The sequence below is a fragment of the Enoplosus armatus genome, chromosome 12 (genome assembly GCF_043641665.1).
Source record: "Enoplosus armatus isolate fEnoArm2 chromosome 12, fEnoArm2.hap1, whole genome shotgun sequence".
Lineage (NCBI taxonomy): Eukaryota > Metazoa > Chordata > Actinopteri > Centrarchiformes > Enoplosidae > Enoplosus > Enoplosus armatus.
In genome coordinates this window covers 412234-431856 of record NC_092191.1, presented here as the reverse complement: position 1 = coordinate 431856, position 19623 = coordinate 412234, and the positions used below count along the sequence as shown (strand labels likewise).

Genomic DNA, 19623 nt, shown 5'->3' with positions numbered 1-19623 from the left:
AGAGATCATTTGAAATATTTTGAACCAATGGGACATCAGCGAGGCAGAGAAAGGCAGCCAATTGGATGGGAGGGGTGGAGCCTGCTGCTGCAGAGATCCTCCATTAAACACAGATGTTTCTCACAGCTCTGATGTGACACTAGTGAAGGACTACAGATCTGATCTGAGTGCAGCAGCTGAGCGTTCACTCTGTGTCTCTCTCTATCTGTTACTATGATGTGGAGGACGACTGATCAGGCAGGACAGAATCCACGCGTCAGTTCTGGATTCCCCCGTCTGATCACAGCCATTGATGATACAGGTCCAGCTGATCAATACAAACATGACTGACTGAGCTGTTTGTCACATGTAAAAACTGCTCTGAGTAATTTCTGAAAAGTGAACATACAGTGTGATTGATTGATCGATCGATTGATTCATCACCTGCTGAGCTGAATCAGACACGTGTCCTCTCTATGTGAGTGTATTCCTTCATTAAATATGTGGCCTTGCTGTGTGAAGTGGCACCCGACGCTGTGTCCTCCTGTCTCTGACGCTGTGTCCTCCTCCCTCTGACACTGTGTCCTCCTCCCTCTGACCTCCTCTCTCTGACACTGTGTCCTCCTGTCTCTGACACTGTCGCTGACGCTGTGTCCTCCTCACCCTGACACTGTCTCTGACGCTGTGTCCTCCTCCCTCTGACATTGTTGTCCCTAACGCTGTGTCCTCCTGTCTCTGACACTGTCGCTGACGCTGTGTCCTCCTCACCCTGACACTGTCTCTGACGCTGTGTCCTCCTCCCTCTGACATTGTTGTCCCTAACGCTGTGTCCTCCTGTCCCTGACGCTGTGTCCTCCTGTCCCTGACACTGACACTCTCTGTCCTGCCTGATATGACGCTGTGTCCTCCTGTCCCTGACGCTGTGTCCTCCTCCCTCTTACACTGACACTCTCTGTCCTGCCTGATATGACGCTGTGTCCTCCTGTCTCTGATGCCGTGTCCTCCTGTTTGCTCTGCAGGTAGTCGGGCCTACGTGTTGCTGTCCCTCAGCCAGCAGGACGGCATCGAGCAGCACATGGACTTTGATAACCGCTACACTCTGCTGGAACTGTTTGCTGAAACCACGTCATCGGAGGAGCACGGCATCTCCTTTGAAGGGATTCACCTGCCTCAGGTAAACACACACATGTTCTGCAGGCATGATGTTTCCCTCCAACCTGAATCTCAAGTCTTAAAGGGTCCGTTCACCAGCTCTCCTCCCTGCACTGGTTTATGTCAGATATGTAGATTTCTGTCTCTGTCAGATGATTCAACAGAAACTTGTTCAAACGTAACATCCAGTAAAATATGGCCTCTCATATTTGGGTGTATTATTGTGTCTCTGTTGCTCTGAATAATTTCCATGTTTTCACACAAACTGCTTCTTTGGTAGAATGTAGTTCCTATTGAGCCTGTAAGACCTCATTCAGGTCACATTACATATCCACATACTGAGGCGACTGTCTCGGGTCATCAGACAGAACATCGTCAATGTTCCAACCGTTCAGACAAAGACGTCTGGAGACGCTGAGCTTAGTTACTGTGGAACCACCTAAATATAACATAATATAACAACATAAATATATCTGCCATGTGACTTCTGTCAACATCTTCAGACTGAATCTGGACTTTTATTGAATCTTAAAGTTTATTTTTGTTTTGTTTAATCTCATCTATTGAATTATATTTCTGTAATTCTGCCCAGTTTTATTGTATTTTAATGTTTTGTGTGTTTTGTTAAAATGTTTTTTATATATACAATTTGAAGCACTATGAGCTGCATTGTAGGTGTGAAAGGCGCTATTAGTATTGTTATTATTATTATTATAATTAGTGTTAGTTATTAATGTGTTATTTCCAGGTGTGAGCTAATGTCTGTCCTGTTGGTGCTCAGATTCCTGGGAAGCTGCTCTTCTCTCTGGTTAAGCGTTACCTGTGCGTCACGTCTCTGATGGACAAACTCAACACGGCGGGGGCAGAGTCTAGCTCTGACAGACAGGACGCCAGCCCCTCCCCCGCCGCCTCCTCCTCCAGCACCACCCACCAGACGGAGCACCTCCGCGTCCAGCGAGAGTTCGACTTCACCATGGCCATGGCCAACCTGATCTCGGAGCTGGTCCGCGTGATGGGCTGGGACCGGAACCGCCAGCCTCTGGATGGCTCTGCCCACCGCCCGGGAGGAGGTGGGGCCTGTGGTGAGGAGCAGGGGGAGGAGGCCTACCGCCCCGTCCTCAGGTCCATCTTCCAGCCTCGTTTCTGTGCCTCCCCCGTCGTCCTCACTGCCACTGCCGCTGTAGCGGCTCCCGCCGCCACGCCACCAAAGAAGAAGACAGGAAACGGGTACAAAACACGCTCTGACTTCGCCAGCCGCTCGGCCTATGTGGAGTACGTCCAGGACAACCTGAAGAGCGGCATGATGGTCCGAATGCTGGAGGACTACGAGGAGGTGAGCGCCGGAGACGAAGGAGAGTTTCGCTACAGCAACGATGGCTCGCCACCTGTTCAGGTGAGGAAACGCCAACACGTGTTTTAAGTAGTTTGTGTTGTGACTTCGACAGGAAGAGCAAACACTGAGACCCACTGGATGTAAACCTGTTGTAGCTATGTAGCTGTCAGTTTTTTACTCCAAGGCCTTTTCCAGGAACCCTGGAACCATATATGTATTTCAACCAGAGGAATCTGGGCCTAAATGTAGTTCCTGTCCCCCCCAAAGTCCCTGCTACTTCTTAGTTTCAGAGCTGAATGTTCAAACACAGATTTCAAGCTGCCACAGCTTCTGACTCAGAGTCAGTGTTAGGACTAGGCACTAATTTATTATGTTATATGTGGACACCCTTCAAACTAGTTTAAACAGCAGAATAGATGTGCTTGCCTTGACCTTGAACTTATGATTGAGACTAGACCTGTTTCTGTGATCAGGTGTACTGGAACTCCCTGTCCAGGACTTACTGGGTCCACTGGCACATGGTGGAGATACTAGGCAGCGGCAGCAGCAGTCAGGCTGAGAAGGAGACGCAGGAGAAGGCCTCGACCCTGACGGAGACACTCAAACTCACAGCTGGTAAGATCTGATCCCTGAGCAACACCTAAAGGATCCACCTGACTCTGTCTGTCCACCTGACTCCAGGAGGTGAAAATGTTTCTTCTTCTGCTCCCTCAGTGAGTCAGACATTCTTCTCAAAGCCCCCTGGGGGGCTCTACTCCCTGCCGTACCTGTCGGAGGGTCTGCACAGGGAGCCGCTGGCTCTGAGTCGGGCCGAGTGGTGGGAGATCCTCTTCTTTATCAAGAAACTGGAGCCGAAACAGCAGCAGGAGGTCAATGGCGTCCTGCTGCAGAGCCTCGATGACCAGGTGAGAAACTCAGAAACCAAGGAACATGCTGGGAAACTGCTGGTCTTGAAAAGTCTCAAATGTAACCTAGGGAACTCATTGGGACTGTCCCTGAAGTCTTTGTCCTGCACACGCTCACAGGGAAAAAGATGAATACATGAAAACAAGAAATCCTCTTTCTGATCCTGAACCTGATTACAGAAACCAGGTTTACATGTCAGAAATCACCTTTCTGTTACTAGTTAATACACTGTCTGTCTCTTGTCAATCTGTCTGTCTCTGTCTGTTCACCCTCCAGGAGGCGGAGCTGGACGACTCGTCTCTGATTGGTCTGTCTGTCCCCGGAGACGTGGCTAAGAAGCTGCTTCACTACCTGAAGCAGAAGCTGCCGTCGTCATGCCTGAGTGACCTGCTCTGCTCTCACACCTTCTCCAAACACTACCTGAGGAGAGGAGGAGGAAGTCTGGAGGATGAAGAGCTGCTGGGTGAGGACGGAGACCGGCCGCTGCAGGACGCCTCTGTGTTTGAGTTTGAGTTGTAAAGCAGTGTTGATGAGTCTGACTGTGGTTTGTCTTCCAGCTGAAAGCTCTCTGGGTTCGTCAGGCCTGGGAGGCGGAGGAGGAGGAGGAGCGGGACAGAACTCCTCCTCTTCATCGTCACCCTCGGCCTCGTCTTCCTCAGCGATGGGCTCCGTCTCTAAGAAAGCAAAGAAGGAACTACCTATTGATTCAGGCTGTGGCAGCCCGGAGACGGAAAGCGAGCTGCCCACAGAGGACGACAGCAAATACCCCGAAGACCTGGAGGACAAGATGAAAGGTGCTGTCCTGGGGGCGTGTGACAGGTGCCCTGAGGAGGGCAACAGGTGCCCTGAGGGGGGGGCGACAGGTATCCTGAGGGGGACGTGACAGGTGTCCTGAGAGGGGGGGCAACAGGCGTCCTGAGGAGGGCGACAGGTGCCCTGAGGAGGGCAATAGGCGTCCTGAGGGGGGGGGCGACAGGTATCCTGAGGGGGACATGACAGGTGTCCTGAGGAGGGCGATAGGCGTCCTGAGGTGGGGGCGGGGGGCGACAGGTATCCAATGGGGGATGTGACAGGTGTCCTGAGAGGGGGGGCGACAGGTGCCCTGAGGAGGGCGATAGGTGTCCTGAGGGGGACGTGACAGGTGTCCTGAGAGGGGGGGTGACAGGCGTCCTGAGGGGGGGGGGGCAGGTGTCATGTTCATCTTGTGTCTCAAAAGCAGAAGCTTGTGTCGTGGTGACGTAGCTGAGGTCTGACTGTCCCGTCCTCCCTGCAGTGTTTAACAACCCGCGGGTCCAAGGGAAGAAGACGGTGTTGGAGAAGCTGGGGGAGGTGGTGGACATCCTGAAGAAGGGGGGGTCGGGCTCAGACCAGGCCCAGCAGCTGGCCGCCGTCCTCTTCATCACCAGGCTGCTGGAGGAGAAGGGGGCCCAGGAGAAGAACTCCATGAGGAGCGACTCGGCCCAGACCATACGGTGAGAAACCACTACAGAGATGGGCCACATGGAGGCCGTGCTCCAGGAAATACACAGAGCCGATGTGTAGTTGTGGAGACTAAGTGAGAGTGGCTCTGATGGTGACATGAACAATGACCCTGTTGATGTGTTGTAGACCTCAAACTGTCTCACTCTGGGCTGTTGGTCCCCTGACAGGGACAAGATGCTGAAGCTGCTGGTGGAGCTGCTGGGCTCGTCCTCTAAAGACCTGCTGATCAGTACGCTGAGACTCACTCACCTCCTCATGCTCAAATACGAGTGGAGGGTTTCCTTCGCCACCGAGGGCGGAGTCAAAGCCGTCCTGTCCTGCATGCAGGAGTTCTCCACCGTGACTCACGTCCAGCAGCTGGCGCTCGCAGTGAGAGACGCACCACATCCACTGAAGTCTACTTTAGACTCCAGTGAACACACCACAGCAGACATGTAGAATATAATGTGTATCTGATTGAATGATGCAGACTAAAGAACAGTGAGTCTGTGGTTTGAATATTTCACTCAATGAAGAGCTGCGACAACATGAATCACAACATTTATGTGAGATAGTTACTAATAAGAAAATATAAGAAGGAAAACCAGGTTGACACGTCAGATCTTCAGCAGGTTGATTCTGTTGTAAAAACCAAGAAAAACGTCACAGAGTTTGGTGACAGAGCTTCATCCTCCTGAAATAAGATGCTTCTCCACTGCAGTCGAAGCAAGAAAATGACACTTTGACAAGTTTAGAGCCGAAACGTCCAGTCGATCACTTCGGCCCTCAGACCTTCATCAGTTTTTGATCCGACGTTACCATTGATGAGACTGATTTGCTGTATACAGCAACAATCTGATGAAAGAAGTTTTGATTTTAACACACTGATTTCTCATTCGTCGTCAGTCACTGACGTATTTGTTCAGCTGACTGTCGCAACATTTCACTCGCATATCGTCTTCGTTTTCTCCTGTTTAATGTACAACTCTAATGTTTTATTGACAGAACAGCTGTTTATATCAAAGGCTGTGGCTGAAGTTGTTTTCCTTTTTTGATTTAATATAATAATAACAATACAATCTGACTTTGGCGACTCCTAGTAGGAGGATCAAAAAACACAGTGTCTACCATTATTTTTCTGCTAATAGAAGCAAACGTGATCATCATTTGAGAATCATTTGTAAAATCTAACAGTACACGATGAGGTCACACACCTGCCGCCCCTGTGACCCTGTGCTGCTGTTGTTGTTGCCAGACTCTGAAGGTGATCACTGGAGCCAGTAAACACGACCTGCGCAGCGTCGGCAGCAGCCTCCCCCTCTCTGAGTCTGGCACTCAGATGATGTTGGAGATCTTTGCCAGCATCGGCTCGGCCACGCCCGAAGGCTCCAAAGGCCTGCTGGGAGCCGTCCCGGCTGCCATCGACCTCATGCTCAAGACTAAAGGGTAAGTGACTGCTGCACGTTCGGGTTTTACCCTCTCTGGTCTGTTTCTTGGTGTTGATTATTGTTGATTGATCGTCTGTGCAGCTGCATGCTGTCGGTGCGTAACGGCCTGCTGGTCATCATCATGCTCATCTCCAACCATAAGAGTCTGGCGGAGCAGCTGGTGGCCTGTGACGTCACCACCGTCCTCAAGAAGTGCCTGACTCTGTCCAGAGCCGAGACCATGCTGGCCATCATCGCCCTCAACCACATCTCCATGGTGCACAAGCTGGAGAGCAAAGGTACGTCACGTGACCACGACCAGCTGTTTCGTTTTCAAGGTAATAAACCGTATGGAAGGCCATGTGTTGTGGAGCACTGGGCTCTCAGTCTATATTGATACCAGCCAGACTTTATTGTTTATTAATATTTGTGACGAGGATGCTGTGGATGTTGCAGTTCTGTGCTTTTGTTCTCGATATAAAAAATAAAATCTAAGAGTCAAATAAAACCACAGCTGAGAGGGAGGCACGCTGTAAAGGACTCTGGTATAAAAGCAGTCTGTTTCTAAACTGTCTTCAGAGTGTCGAGAGCAGCTGGACTTTAAGGACACGGAGCTGCAGATGTTGGTTGTGAGTCTGAAGGAGCTGACGGCCACCAAAGAGGTGATCCAGACTCTGGAGCAGCTGCTGTGTGACGACACCTCACAGCTGGAGGAGGAGCGCAGCCAGGTACGCACACGCACACACACACACACACACACACACACACACACACACACACACAGACGCTGATCCCGCCGACAAGCTGCACCATTGATTTACATATTTTATATTGTTCAGCCTACAAACAGAGGTGGAACGTAACGAAGTACATTTACTCAAGTACTGTACTTAACTGTACTTTGTGATTCTTTCTACTTCTACTGCATCACATCTCAGAGGGAAATAGTCTACTATTTACTGCACCACATCTGTCTGACAGCTGTAGTTACTATTTACTTCCTGTCCAGTGAAAACCATGTATCTCCAGATGTTTGTGATGAACTAACGTATCTCCAGATGTTTGTGGTGACTTTTTAAACCCTCCCCAGATCAGCTGGAAAATGCATCGTCACAAAGCTGAAAACAGGAGAAGTTGACTTTTTGGAGATACGTGGTTCTCACAGGGCGGCGACGCTACAAGTCCATGCTGATCTTATAGAATATGATGCATGGCTGCAGATGAAACTAGCCAACAGTATTTGAAGTAGTTCACATGAGCTCAACCTGAACAGCAGTGATATTAATCTAGTCCAGCTCACCTGCAGAGCATGTATTGATTAGTCTGCCTCTGTGTGTCATTGAATATTGATTATTATGGTTTGTTCAGGTGATTCACAGTCGGGACACTTATCAGGATCTGGTTCGTCTGATGGAGCAGCACAGAGCCGACCGGGCCGTCCAGCTCTCCATCCTCAGGTACTGACCAACCACAGCCTGTGAACTTTGACCCCAATGATGACGCTGTTGTTGTGGAGTTCAACTGATTGGCTGTTTGTTCCTGCAGGATCCTGAACAAGTTCCTGGACAACTACCAGGAAGACGTGCTGCCGTGGCACGAGAGCATCGAGCCCTGCCTGTCCTCCATGACGGCCTTCATCAACGACAGAGAGGTCAGTACGGACCAGGAGCAGATGGAACAAACGAGCCTTGTGATGAAGTTAACCTCCTGTGACTGGTTGTTTAGGTGGTCCAGCTGTTTATCCGCTTCCTGTACCGGCTGGCGTCTCTGAACAAAGACTACGCGGTGGTGATGTGTCGTCTGGGGACCAAAGAGGTTCTGGTCAAAGCTCTGGACAAACACAGCACCAACCTGCTGCTGGTCACCGAGCTCCGAGACCTCATCACTGACTGTGAGAAGTACGCCAGCCTCTACAAGAAGATGACCACCAGCGTCCTCGCAGGATGCATCCAGGTACACAGGAAACAGGGAGGGGCGTTCAAGGACTCCAAACACATATAACCTTCATGCTCGAGGAGGACACTGCGACAGTTGAAACAGGATCTTGAGTGCAGCGGTATTTGTGGCTCTGCCATCAACTCAATTCAAAAGACTTTATAGAAAAACACACAATCACATGCATGAAAACAATAATAATTCAATAAAACAGAATCTAAAACACATTCCTGATGGCAGCAGCTCTGTGTGCGGTCATTGATGCCCTTTTCAAGATGTGTTCAAGATAGTAAATACCAGACAGTCGCTGTTAAGAAACTCTGAAATGATTTGTGAAGCCAGTCGCCCTCAGACCACACAACAAACATTACTTCCTGTCATGCTCCTTACCTGGTCTACTTCCTGTTTCCTGTCAGATGGTGTTGGGTCAGATTGAAGAGCACCGTCGCAGCCATCAACCAATCAACATCCCCTTCTTTGACGTGTTCCTCAGGAATCTCTGCCAAGGTCTGTTCACATCAAACGACGTGTGGTTTATTTTTCTGTTCGTGAGTTGAAACATTTGATAACGCTGTAAATAAACACAAGTTATTACTTGACTTCTCTGTGGCCTGCTTGAAAAAGGTTGAAGATGGTGTTTCATAACTGGTGTAACTGGTGATGTGTTCAGGTTCCAGTGTGGAGCTGAAGGAGGATAAGTGCTGGGAGAAGGTGGAGGTTTCGTCCAATCACCATCGAGCTAACAAACTGACCGACAAGAACCCCAAAACCTACTGGGAGTCCAACGGCTGCACCGGCTCGCACTTCATCAACATCTACATGCACAAAGGAGTCGTCATCAGGTACAAGATGGTGTTTACAAGAAGTAGTACTGCTGTCATCAGTAATATTCAACACAAACATGTGAACACGCTGAACACCAGCGTGCAACAACAAACTACAAACTTCAACTTTATTATCACCCCAACAGAAATGAGTTGGGTAGCCAGGCTTTAGACAGGTAGACTACAGGAGTCCACTGATGACAGTGGACAATAACATGTGCCGACCAGAACACAAAAGCAACATAAATATTAAGAATGTGTAAATACATATAGAAAATAAAAGCAGTAGCTGATGAAGCCGTGATGCAGCTGAAAGATGAACTTCTGTGTCTGCAGACAATTGGCCATCCTGGTGGCCAGCGAGGACTCGAGCTACATGCCGGCCCGGATTCTGGTTCTGGGAGGAGACGAGCCCACCAACATCAACACTGAACTCAACACGGTGAGTCTCCTCTCCTCTGATGGAGGTGCGGCCCGGTCAGGTGGGCTGAATCCAAATGTGGCCTTAACGGGCTTGTTGTTGGGAAGTCTCGAGTGTCGAGGTCCAAATCCACCATTTATCAGACGTCGCCAGACGTCATAACAGTATGGATGTGTTGATGTAGTGAAGTTTGATAATGCACACGCTGTTCTATAATCCAGATTTGTCTATTATAATCTGGATTTAAGAGACCACCTTAAACAAACCTGTCTGATCATGTGAATACAATATTAAGAATAATAATCAGCTTGTAAAATCTCTGTTGTACTAAAGCAGCAGACCTGCACGGGCTGCCGACCAATAAGAACCATTCAGAGAAACACTGTTCAATGCACTTTGTGCTTTTGTTTGGGAAAGTGCTGTAGTTTAGTTTATTATTATTATTATTATTATTATTATTATTATTAGACAAGAGTAACATCATGAGCTCCCCGTGTTTCCCTAGGATGGAGTGGTAGCTGCCTGATGAGGGACCCACTGGCTCCAGCTCTCTTTGTTGAACCAGTTCTTTGCTTTCGTTCATCGTGTGTGTAACATTAATCCAACCTGTCCTGGTGTGTTTGTGTGTGTGCAGGTGAACGTGACTCCGTCGGCCAGTCGGGTGGTTCTCCTGGAGAACATGACCAGGTTCTGGTCCATTATCCAGATCAGGGTCAAGAGATGTCAGCAGGTCAGACTCTGAGCTCCACTCTGTTTCTATTTGTCATATCCTGACCCCCACCTGTATCTACTGACCCCCCCCTCTCTCTCTGACAGGGTGGTATCGACACTCGGGTCCACGGTTTTGAGGTTCTGGGTCCGAAGCCGACGTTCTGGCCGGTGTTTAAGGAGCAGCTGTGCTGTCGGACCTACCTGTTCTACAGCACCAAGGCCCACACCTGGTGTCAAGAGGTGATGGAGGACAAGACACAGCTGCTGCAGCTCTTCAACAAGTAAATACTACAGTAATGCTGCTAATATTACTGCAGTTACTACAGCTCATCAACAAGTAAATACTAAAGTAATGCTGCTAATATTACTGCAGTTACTGCAGCTCATCAACAAGTAAATACTACAGTAATGCTGCTAATATTACTGCAGTTACTACAGCTCATCAACAAGTAAATACTAAAGTAATGCTGCTAATATTACTGCAGTTACTGCAGCTCATCAACAAGTAAATACTACAGTAATACTGCTAATATTACTGCAGCTCTTCAACAAGTAAATACTACAGTAATACTGCTGATATACTGCAGTGATGTTAATACACACTGTGTGTGTGTGTGTGTGTGTGTGTGTGTGTTCGTGTGTGTTCAGACTGAACAGCGCTCTGAGACACGAGCAGATGTTTGCAGATCGTTTCCTGCCGGACGCCGAGGCAGCTGAAGCTCTGGGTCGAACCTGCTGGGAGGCTCTGATCACACCCATTGTCCACAGCATCACACTGTCAGGTACGCACACACACACACACACACACACACACTCACACTATTATTAACGTGTATTAACCTCACTGCAGTAATAATATCAGTATTATTATCCCTCTGTGTTTACCCAGAATCCTCGGCGTCCAGCCCTCTGTCCTGGCTGCTCAGTGAGTACCTGGATAACGCTGAGTCGGCACGTCGCTGTAAAAGCCGGGCAGCCATCTTTAACTCCAGAGTGAGGCGTCTCACACACCTCCTGGTCCACGTAGACACGAGCTCACCGGACAGCGAGGAGCTCAGACCCCCTGTCAAATCAAGTGAGTCAACATCATCCACTCAAGAACAGTTAATATCTGAGAGGTGACATCACGGTGACATTACTCAAAAGAAGTCTGATTGGTCAAGAAAGAAGAGATAGTTATCAAAACCGAATGGACCAAAACTGACAAAAATAGGACCCAAGTTGTAGATAACTGTAATGATCCTTTAAAATCCAGAGAGAACCGTCAGTGTTTCAAGTAACTTTGTCTGCCGTCTGATCCAGAGTTCAGAGTTCACTGGACTTCTCCAGAGACAAAGACGGACATTGATGTTTCAAAGAAACACACAGAACACATCTGGGTCACACGTTCTCCAGTTTAGAAATGCACAGTATGTACACGGTGCTCAAACAGGTTTCAGCAGCAGGCCTTTACATGTGGATTGGAACAGTCGGACTTCTTTGATGTGTAAGATTTCTATGTGGTGAACATTTATTTAAACATGTAAAATATTTACAGTCACAGAGTGACGTAGATGGTAGCTGACAGTCCTGTAAACTGTGACTAGATTGGTTACACTGTATGAACACCTGTGCAGATTACAGGACTGTAGGGCCTCCAGGTATCAGCAGCTCTGACTGTTGTGTCTTTGACGGGCACAGACTGATCTGAGATCTGTCAGAGAGGTGAGAGTCGACTGATCAATGAGCAGACTTTACTGGGAAGCTAACGCTAGCTATCAGCTGTCTGCAGATATCGTCACCGACGTTTCCACTCTATTTGTCCTGGAACTGATTATTAATAAATAATAAATGATTACTTGTGCCGGGTTCAGACTACACAATATCAGCTTGATAGCAGCCTGACCGTTTGATCCCGTGTAGTGAATCATAGTGGACGCTTCACGACATCTGCGAGGGAGAGGGGGAGCTGTGAGACAGAGGGAAGCTCTCTGAACACAACACAACACAGCCAGTATCACACACTGCTTCGGACACCATGTTTGTTTACATTCTTGTCCCTAACACCACAAGAGCTTATGAGTATAGTCACCTGATCTGACACGGAGACCACAGTGTAGTCTGAACCCGGCATCAGTTGAATCTGGTCCTGCAGCTGTATGAGGTTACCTGTATGTGTAACGATGACAGTGCAGCTCAAATGTTTTGCACGCGAAAATAAAAAAATGGATTCATATCATGAAGCGTCTCAAAGCTTTAAATAAATGAAGCTTATATTTTTGGGCCATCCTGGGCAGCCACATGTAACGTCGTACATAAAATTGAATAGATAGAAAATTAATAAAGTGTTCAAGGTAGAATGTATTGTCATGTACAATATTACTACTGCAGAACTGCACTCCGGCAGTGCTTCAGGGTATAAGAACACACAGAGGAATGAATGAAGAGTGCCGTCACATGTAAAGATGCCTCGTTTCATTAAGAACAGTCAATAATTATAAAAGATGTCTTCGGGATGAATGCTGAGTGTTTTCAGTCGTCCTCCATGTTTAAAGAGTCTTTTTTGTTTTCAGAAGGTCTCAACCGAAGCAAAGAGCTGAAGAGTAAGTAACAGCTGAGTTTAGAGGCCATTTTGTTTGTTTACACTCTGCTCTGTGACATTTCATATGTCCAAATGAGGACAGGAAGTCGTCGCATCGCCCCCTGCTGTTTTATGAACTGTCAGTCCATAAAAAGCTCTTTCTACTTCCTGTTTGAACGATCTTTGTCTGTTTGGTGTTATTCTGTATATCTGTTATTAGTAAAAAGACTTCTTGTCTGTGGCTGTCAGCTCACAGCCTATTGGTTCCTACTGAAGACGTGAATCGGCTCAGTCATTTCTTCAAACAGCTGCTCGCTGTAGTTTTTATCAAGCTAACAGGAGGAAATACTGCATTTGTTGGGGACTATTTTCAGTGGCGGATGAATCCACATGTGGTGCTTTAGTGAGTATTTGGGGCAGCAGGACAGTGTGTGTGGGACTGAGTCATTAGAAACTACAGTGTGTGTGTTCATGGCGATGAAGGAACAGTGAGGCTCACTGATGAGTTTTTTTAATAATAATAATATTAATAATAATAAGATGATATATCGGGCTGTGATACACTCACACAACACTGTTAGTAGACACATTAACTGCTGCTTTGAGTCTGAACATGAAGAGAAATATGGAATATCACCAAAGTAAACAAGGACCAAGAATCAAGCTGTTGGTGATTTAGACTCTAAACTCTAAAGTGGTGTTTGATTAAAACACATCCAGCAGGGGGCGTCAGCAGACACTTTCTCCTCCTCGTCTGAACTGACTGAAACATTCAGCTTCCTTCAAACAAACCTCAAGTCATCAGGACGCGTTTACACCCCATCTTTTTCTTTCAGTTTGGACTGCTCTTATTTTTACTGCCGACTTCCTGTTCCCATTGTAGTCCTGATACTGATGTGGTTTCTTTTCAGATGGAAAAGAAGGACAGAACAGAGGCACTGCTTTATCTTTACGTTTCTGGCTGCAGTTATCATTTCGGTTTCATTATTCTGATTAAATTCATCAATGACAGACTTCATTCAGAAAATCAACCTTTTTAAATTTGTCTTCCAGACGGTAAAGAGGGTAAAAACAAAGACACCACCGCGGCCTCTTCCTCCTCATCATCCTCCTCAGTCAAACCCAAAGTGAAGAGCAGCAGCAGCATTGCAGGCATCGCCCTCTGTTGGCAGGGAGTGGTACAGCGCCAGGTAAGACAGAAGTTTTCTCTGGTTATAGTGTTTTAAAAAGATCTAAATTGTTTCTTTACCATCAAGTAAATCAATATTTTATTGGCTTCACAATCGCTCTGTTGTTTGAAACGTAACAATGTTGATCCATCCATGCTAAATATCTCTGGATTGTTACTATACTTGGTCCCGACATTTCTGGTCCTCAGATGATTGAGGTGAAACATAAACATGACCCCCCCCCCCTCAGGTGAAGAAGTTTCTGGAGTCGAGCTGCAGTCTGCCGGACTTCGTGGAGCGTTACCGGACTCTGTACTTGCGGCTGAAGAACGCCATGGAGGAGCTGTTCGGACAGCAGACGGCCTTTGTCCTTGCCCTCCGACACGGCTTCTCCGCCGCCCTGCTGCAGCTCTCCATCCTCAGAGCCATGCACGTGAGTCCTGATGGGGGTTAAGTCTGGTTTAAGGAATAAGTGTGCATTTTTGACATTTTGTAGACAAAATGATCAATCGAGAAAATAATCTGCAGGTTTGTTGAAAAAGAATCCTTTCCCAACTGGAAACACATGAAAGTAGTGCTTCCTGTTTGGCTGGTGTTAAACTCAGGTTTTAGTGGACCTGTACCACGTGCTGATGTGTGTTGTGCAGGTGAGTGAGCGTTTCGCTCAGTACATCGACCAGATGATCCAGGCCAGCGGAGCAGCGTGTGGCAGCGTGGAGACTCTGGAGCGACTGCAGCAGTTTCTGGAGCCGATGCTCTTTCTGTCGGGTCTGGAGCTCGCCAACACCTTCGAACACTTCTACAGGTCTGAACGCACCAACACTAACACAGCTGCAAAACCACACTGATAACCGACAGTCTGAATGCACTAACAGGAGTTTCTAAAACATTACAGCGTAATGCTGGAAGTAGGAAGTTGATCTCTCTCCCTGTCTCAGGTATTACCTGGGCGACCGGCTGCTGGCTCAGGGGAACGTGTGGTTGGAGACCGCCGTGATCGATCAGATCGGCAGCTGCTTCCCGAGTCGCTTCCCTCAGCAGATGTTGAAGAACCTGAGTGAGTCGGCCGAGCTGCAGCAGGAGTTCCACCTGTACCGCTTGCAGCAGCTGGACCGATGCCTGCAGGAGCATGATCAGGTCAGCAAAGACCCACAAAACCTTCTCACGGTTATTTTAGTTAGTTTGATTTGTGTGTGATTCTATGAAGTACTGAACAGACTTCTGACAAACACCAGAGTCGAGTTCCAGCGTGATTCAAAGCTCCTCTTCATCTCCTGAAGCTTTTAACTTGTGAGGACTTTTTTGCTTATTTTCTTCTTCGTATCAGAAACCAGGTGTCTTCAGTCTGGAAACGTTTTGCTTTAGAAACACACAAAATTAAATATATAGTCAGTGAACAACGTGGTGGTGCTGCGTTCAGTCTCATTTGTGTCTCTTTTTCGACTTCATGTGTTGAACTTGTGATCAAACAGCTGCTTATTTCCACCTCCAGCAGCTACAGAACAACACGGTCCTCCATGTGGAGTCGTGTTTGTGTCTCCTGATGAATGAAGTCCAGTCTTCTCTCTGTTAGCTCTGGTTCTGGTCTCCTCCACCTCCTGAGGGAAACATCTGGCTCTTTAGCTGCTAAATGCTGCACTATGTTCAGCAGCTGGTCTCTAACTGAGTCTGTCTGCTGTTAGTGAACCAGGACAGATAGACCAGGAGCCAAGAGTGAACCAGGACAGGTAGACTAGGAGCCGAGAGAGAACCAGGACAGATAAACCAGGAGCCAAGAGTGAACCAGGACAGATAAACCAGGAGCCGAGATTGAAGCAGGACAGATAAACCAGGAGCCGAGAGAGAACCAGGACAGATAAACCAGGAGCCGAGAGTCACCATGAAGACTCAGCTGCAGCTGAATCATGCAGGAATTGTCTTTTAAAGGTTTGAGTTTGATGCGGTTTGTCCTTTTTTTGCTGCTGTAGATGATGGAGGAGGAGTGGGCGGAGTCAGAGGAGGAGGCCGAGGTCCAGGTTCTGGTTCTGTCTCCACGCTGCTGGGCTGTCTCCTCGCTCTGCTTCCTGGACGAACCCACAAAACATTTTCCAGCTGAACTCTGCTCCTACCTGAACCAGTTCACCCAGTTCTACACCCACAGTGAGTACCAGTAACTAGTCCTGTTTCTGTTATAAACCAGGCTGAAGTCTGGTATAAACTTGACTTATTTACCAGAGAATCAAATGTGTGTGTGTGTGTGTGTGTGTGTGTGTGTGTCAGGTCAGTACATGTGTGGTCTGAGTCACTCGAAGCCTCGCCGGCTGCAGTGGACGTGGCTCGGTCACGCTGAGCTGCAGTTCGGCTGTTGGACGCTGCACGTCTCCACACTGCAGATGTTCATCCTGCTGCAGTTCAACAACCATGAGGTAACACACACACACACACACACACACACACATGTACATATGTATATGTACATATACATACAGTCATGGAAAAAATTATTAGACCACCCTTGTTTTCTTCAATTTCTTGTTCATTTTAATGCCTGGTACCACTAAAGGTATATTACCTGAAGAATACAATGAACACGACAAAAAATGCAGCTGATTACATAATACTTTATGTCCTATTTGACATGCTTAAGCTTAATTGTATTCCCAGGGTATATAAGAGGCCATTTCATGTCATAAGCAGCACTGCACATGCAAAGGCCTGGAGTGGTTTCCTGCTTACATTCAAGCCGTAGCACAACTCTCACATAATGCCTAAAACAAAAGAATTATGTGAAGCCACAAAGGCAGCCATCTTGGCACTGCTGGAAATTGGCATGAGTGAGAGACAGGTAGCCAAAAAACTGAAGATCTCCAAGACAGCCGTTCATTACACCAAGAAAAAACAAGCCGAACATGGTACTACCAAATTGCTAGCTGGTCGAGGCAGGAAACGTCTTTCTACCCGACGAGATGACCGTGCACTCATCCGTTCCTGTGTCAGGAATCGTCGTCAGACCTCCAGGGACCTTAAAAATGAGTGGGCACTGTCGAGAAATGTGACTTGTTCGGCAAGGACAGTTCGAAACCGACTTCTTGAAGCAGGTCTGAAGTCACACAGGGCACGGAAGAAGCCCTTCATCAACGAAAGGCAGAGGAAGGCCTGGTTACTCTTTGCTAGGGATCACAAGGATTGGACTGTTGATGATTGGGCTATGGTTCTCTTCAGTGATGAATCCAATTTTGAGTTGATGCCCACTCCAGCCAACTTACTGGTTAGGAGGAAGCCTGGAGAAGCCTACAAACCAGACTGTCTTGCCCCTACAGTAAAACATGGGGGTGGATCAGTGATGATCTGGGGTTGTTTCAGTATGGGTGGAACAGGGCAAATGCAATTGTGTGAAGGGCGAATGAACCAGGTCATGTACAGGGCTACTCTTGAAAACAGTCTTCTTCCATCAGCTGGAAAACTCTTTCCTGCCTCGAATGACTGGATTTTCCAACAAGACAATGCCCCTTGCCACACGGCAAGGTCAGTTAAAGCCTGGATGGAGAACCAGAACATTCGAACCATGCCTTGGCCTGCTCAATCACCAGATCTAAATCCAATGGAAAACCTGTGGAAAATCATCAAACTCAAAATGGAGAACCACAAGCCCAAAAACAAAGCAAATTTGTTTGAATTTGTGCAACAGGAATGGGCTGCTGTGACAGCAGAACAATGTCAGAAGCTGGTGGAGAGCATGCCAAGACGCATGGCTGCAGTCATCAAAAACAATGGTTATGCAATCAAGTACTAAATCCTGTGTGTATCATGTGACTAAAACAGACAGAAAAGAAAACATGGAATGCCTAAAAGCACTGTTTTTGGCAGTACAATGCCATAGCTATTGATGTAAGAACTTAAGTGATTTTGGTTATTATCAAGAAAACCATGGAAAATGGCTAGATATCAGCTTAAATTAAACTCTTATGAGCTATTTTTGTTGTTATCATTATATTTATCCAAACAAATGTACCTTTAGTGGTACCAGGCATTAAAATGAACAAGAAATTGAAGAAAACAAGGGTGGTCTATAAATTTTTTCCATGACTGTATGTATATGTACATGTGTATGTGTGTATATGTACATATGTATATGTATGTGTGTATATATACAAATGTATATGTATACATATGTATGTATTAACAATATTAGACCACCGCCCATATATGTATATATGTATGTATGTATGTATGTATATATGTGTATATTTATACATATGTATATATATGTATGTATGTGTATATATATATATATATATGTATATACAAACTCGAGCTGCTTTAAATTGACTGAAACCTTTTTCCATTAAAGACTGTCCTAGTACACATTAATTAGTGATAATTAATGACATTTATTAATGGAGGTTCACCACCTTCACACCCAAAACTGGGTATTAAATACACAGATCTAGAATCAGATTGAAAGGACAGGACATCCTGGTCATACTGGACATTAATGTGCTTCAATCATGAAGATGCGTTCATTGACCGTTGGCTCTCTGTGTGTCTCGGCAGGAGGTTCGAGTAGACGCGCTGCTGCAGGCGACCGGCCTGTCAGCAGCCGTCCTGCTGCACGCTCTGTCGCCGCTCATCAGTGAGGGAGGGCCGCTGATCTGCAGCCAGCCCGATGAGCCCAGCCAGGGTCAGACACGCATAATCAACACACCACTGTCCTTCATCCATCTCCTCCTCCTCCTCTCTGACTCTCCCCTCCCTCTGTCTGCTCTCAGGTGTGTTGCAGTTGAACCAGCAGGTGGCGTCTCGCAGTCTGGACGGTGTCCCCGCGTCTGTTCAGCTGCTGCCCAGACAGACGTACCTGAACGTGGACGAGGATGCCGCCGGCACGCTGGAGAGGAAGAGGAACTACATCTACTGTCTGATCGTCCACATCATGAAGCAGGAGAAGGAGATGCACATCGACAACCTGGTCTTCAAGGTCAGAGGTCGCAGAGAGCAGATAGAGGCCATGCTGATGAAGACGCATGTGAAATTTTTTACATGTCTTCAGATGTTAATACTCCAGATGTTTCTGCCAGATAGAATCATTTGAATTCATGATAGTTTAGATAGTTTCAGCTGTAGATAACATGAAGCCACAGAGCACGAGGCAGAGAGATCTCACATCATTATCAAAGAAAAAACGTAATATTTAGAAAAGTTGTGATTGTGATGGTCCCCTCCAGGTTCTGGACTCGTGTCAGAAACAGGAAGCCTCTCGCTCTCCAGGCGCTGGGCGCTTCAGCTGCAGCACCAGCGACGTGCTGTCCTGCATCATGCACGTCATCAGCAAAGGCTGCATCCGACGCAACGAGGAGAACCCGCACATCGTGGAGTTCCTGCCGGAGGACCCGTCCACACCACAGAAAGGCCAGGCTCAGTTCTCCTTCAGCCGGACCGAGATCAGGAAGGACGCCGCAGACAGCATGGCCGACATCAGGTGTGAGCGTGACCTCTGACCTTACACACAGGGCTAACTCTGCTAACACTGTTTATGTTATTTAACTTCACTTAGTTCTACAGACACCAGAAGGAGCATCGTTTCTACTAACAGCAGTTTGTCTTTCATTCATTCATCCAGCAGCCATCTTCATCATCACCGCCCTCATATCCGTTCCCTGTGTTCATTGTGTATTTAAAGGACTGTTTGTCCTCATGTTTTAACCCTGTAACCACCACCTTGTTTCATTTTTCAAATTTTCCGTCAGGTTTGGGATGTCACAGTCAGCA

At 47.3% G+C, this 19623-nt stretch overlaps 1 protein-coding gene across 1 annotated transcript in view; it reads left to right on the top strand.

The window, feature by feature from the left end:
• The window catches only part of LOC139293928 (cullin-9), a 38593-nt gene that overhangs the window by 5742 nt on the left and 13228 nt on the right, over positions 1–19623 (top strand). The window contains exons 3-33 of the mRNA XM_070915611.1: positions 999–1153; positions 1913–2524; positions 2938–3079; positions 3179–3369; positions 3647–3833; positions 3928–4164; positions 4644–4842; positions 5020–5221; positions 6087–6277; positions 6361–6557; positions 6838–6986; positions 7627–7715; positions 7804–7909; positions 7984–8211; positions 8610–8700; positions 8864–9035; positions 9354–9459; positions 10073–10168; positions 10255–10430; positions 10798–10931; positions 11039–11224; positions 12702–12731; positions 13763–13899; positions 14129–14311; positions 14526–14683; positions 14817–15015; positions 15846–16017; positions 16138–16283; positions 18412–18538; positions 18627–18832; positions 19080–19333. Coding sequence (XP_070771712.1) covers positions 999–1153; positions 1913–2524; positions 2938–3079; positions 3179–3369; positions 3647–3833; positions 3928–4164; positions 4644–4842; positions 5020–5221; positions 6087–6277; positions 6361–6557; positions 6838–6986; positions 7627–7715; positions 7804–7909; positions 7984–8211; positions 8610–8700; positions 8864–9035; positions 9354–9459; positions 10073–10168; positions 10255–10430; positions 10798–10931; positions 11039–11224; positions 12702–12731; positions 13763–13899; positions 14129–14311; positions 14526–14683; positions 14817–15015; positions 15846–16017; positions 16138–16283; positions 18412–18538; positions 18627–18832; positions 19080–19333 — 5458 coding nt within the window. The remainder of the gene's footprint in view (positions 1–998; positions 1154–1912; positions 2525–2937; positions 3080–3178; positions 3370–3646; positions 3834–3927; positions 4165–4643; positions 4843–5019; positions 5222–6086; positions 6278–6360; positions 6558–6837; positions 6987–7626; positions 7716–7803; positions 7910–7983; positions 8212–8609; positions 8701–8863; positions 9036–9353; positions 9460–10072; positions 10169–10254; positions 10431–10797; positions 10932–11038; positions 11225–12701; positions 12732–13762; positions 13900–14128; positions 14312–14525; positions 14684–14816; positions 15016–15845; positions 16018–16137; positions 16284–18411; positions 18539–18626; positions 18833–19079; positions 19334–19623) is intronic.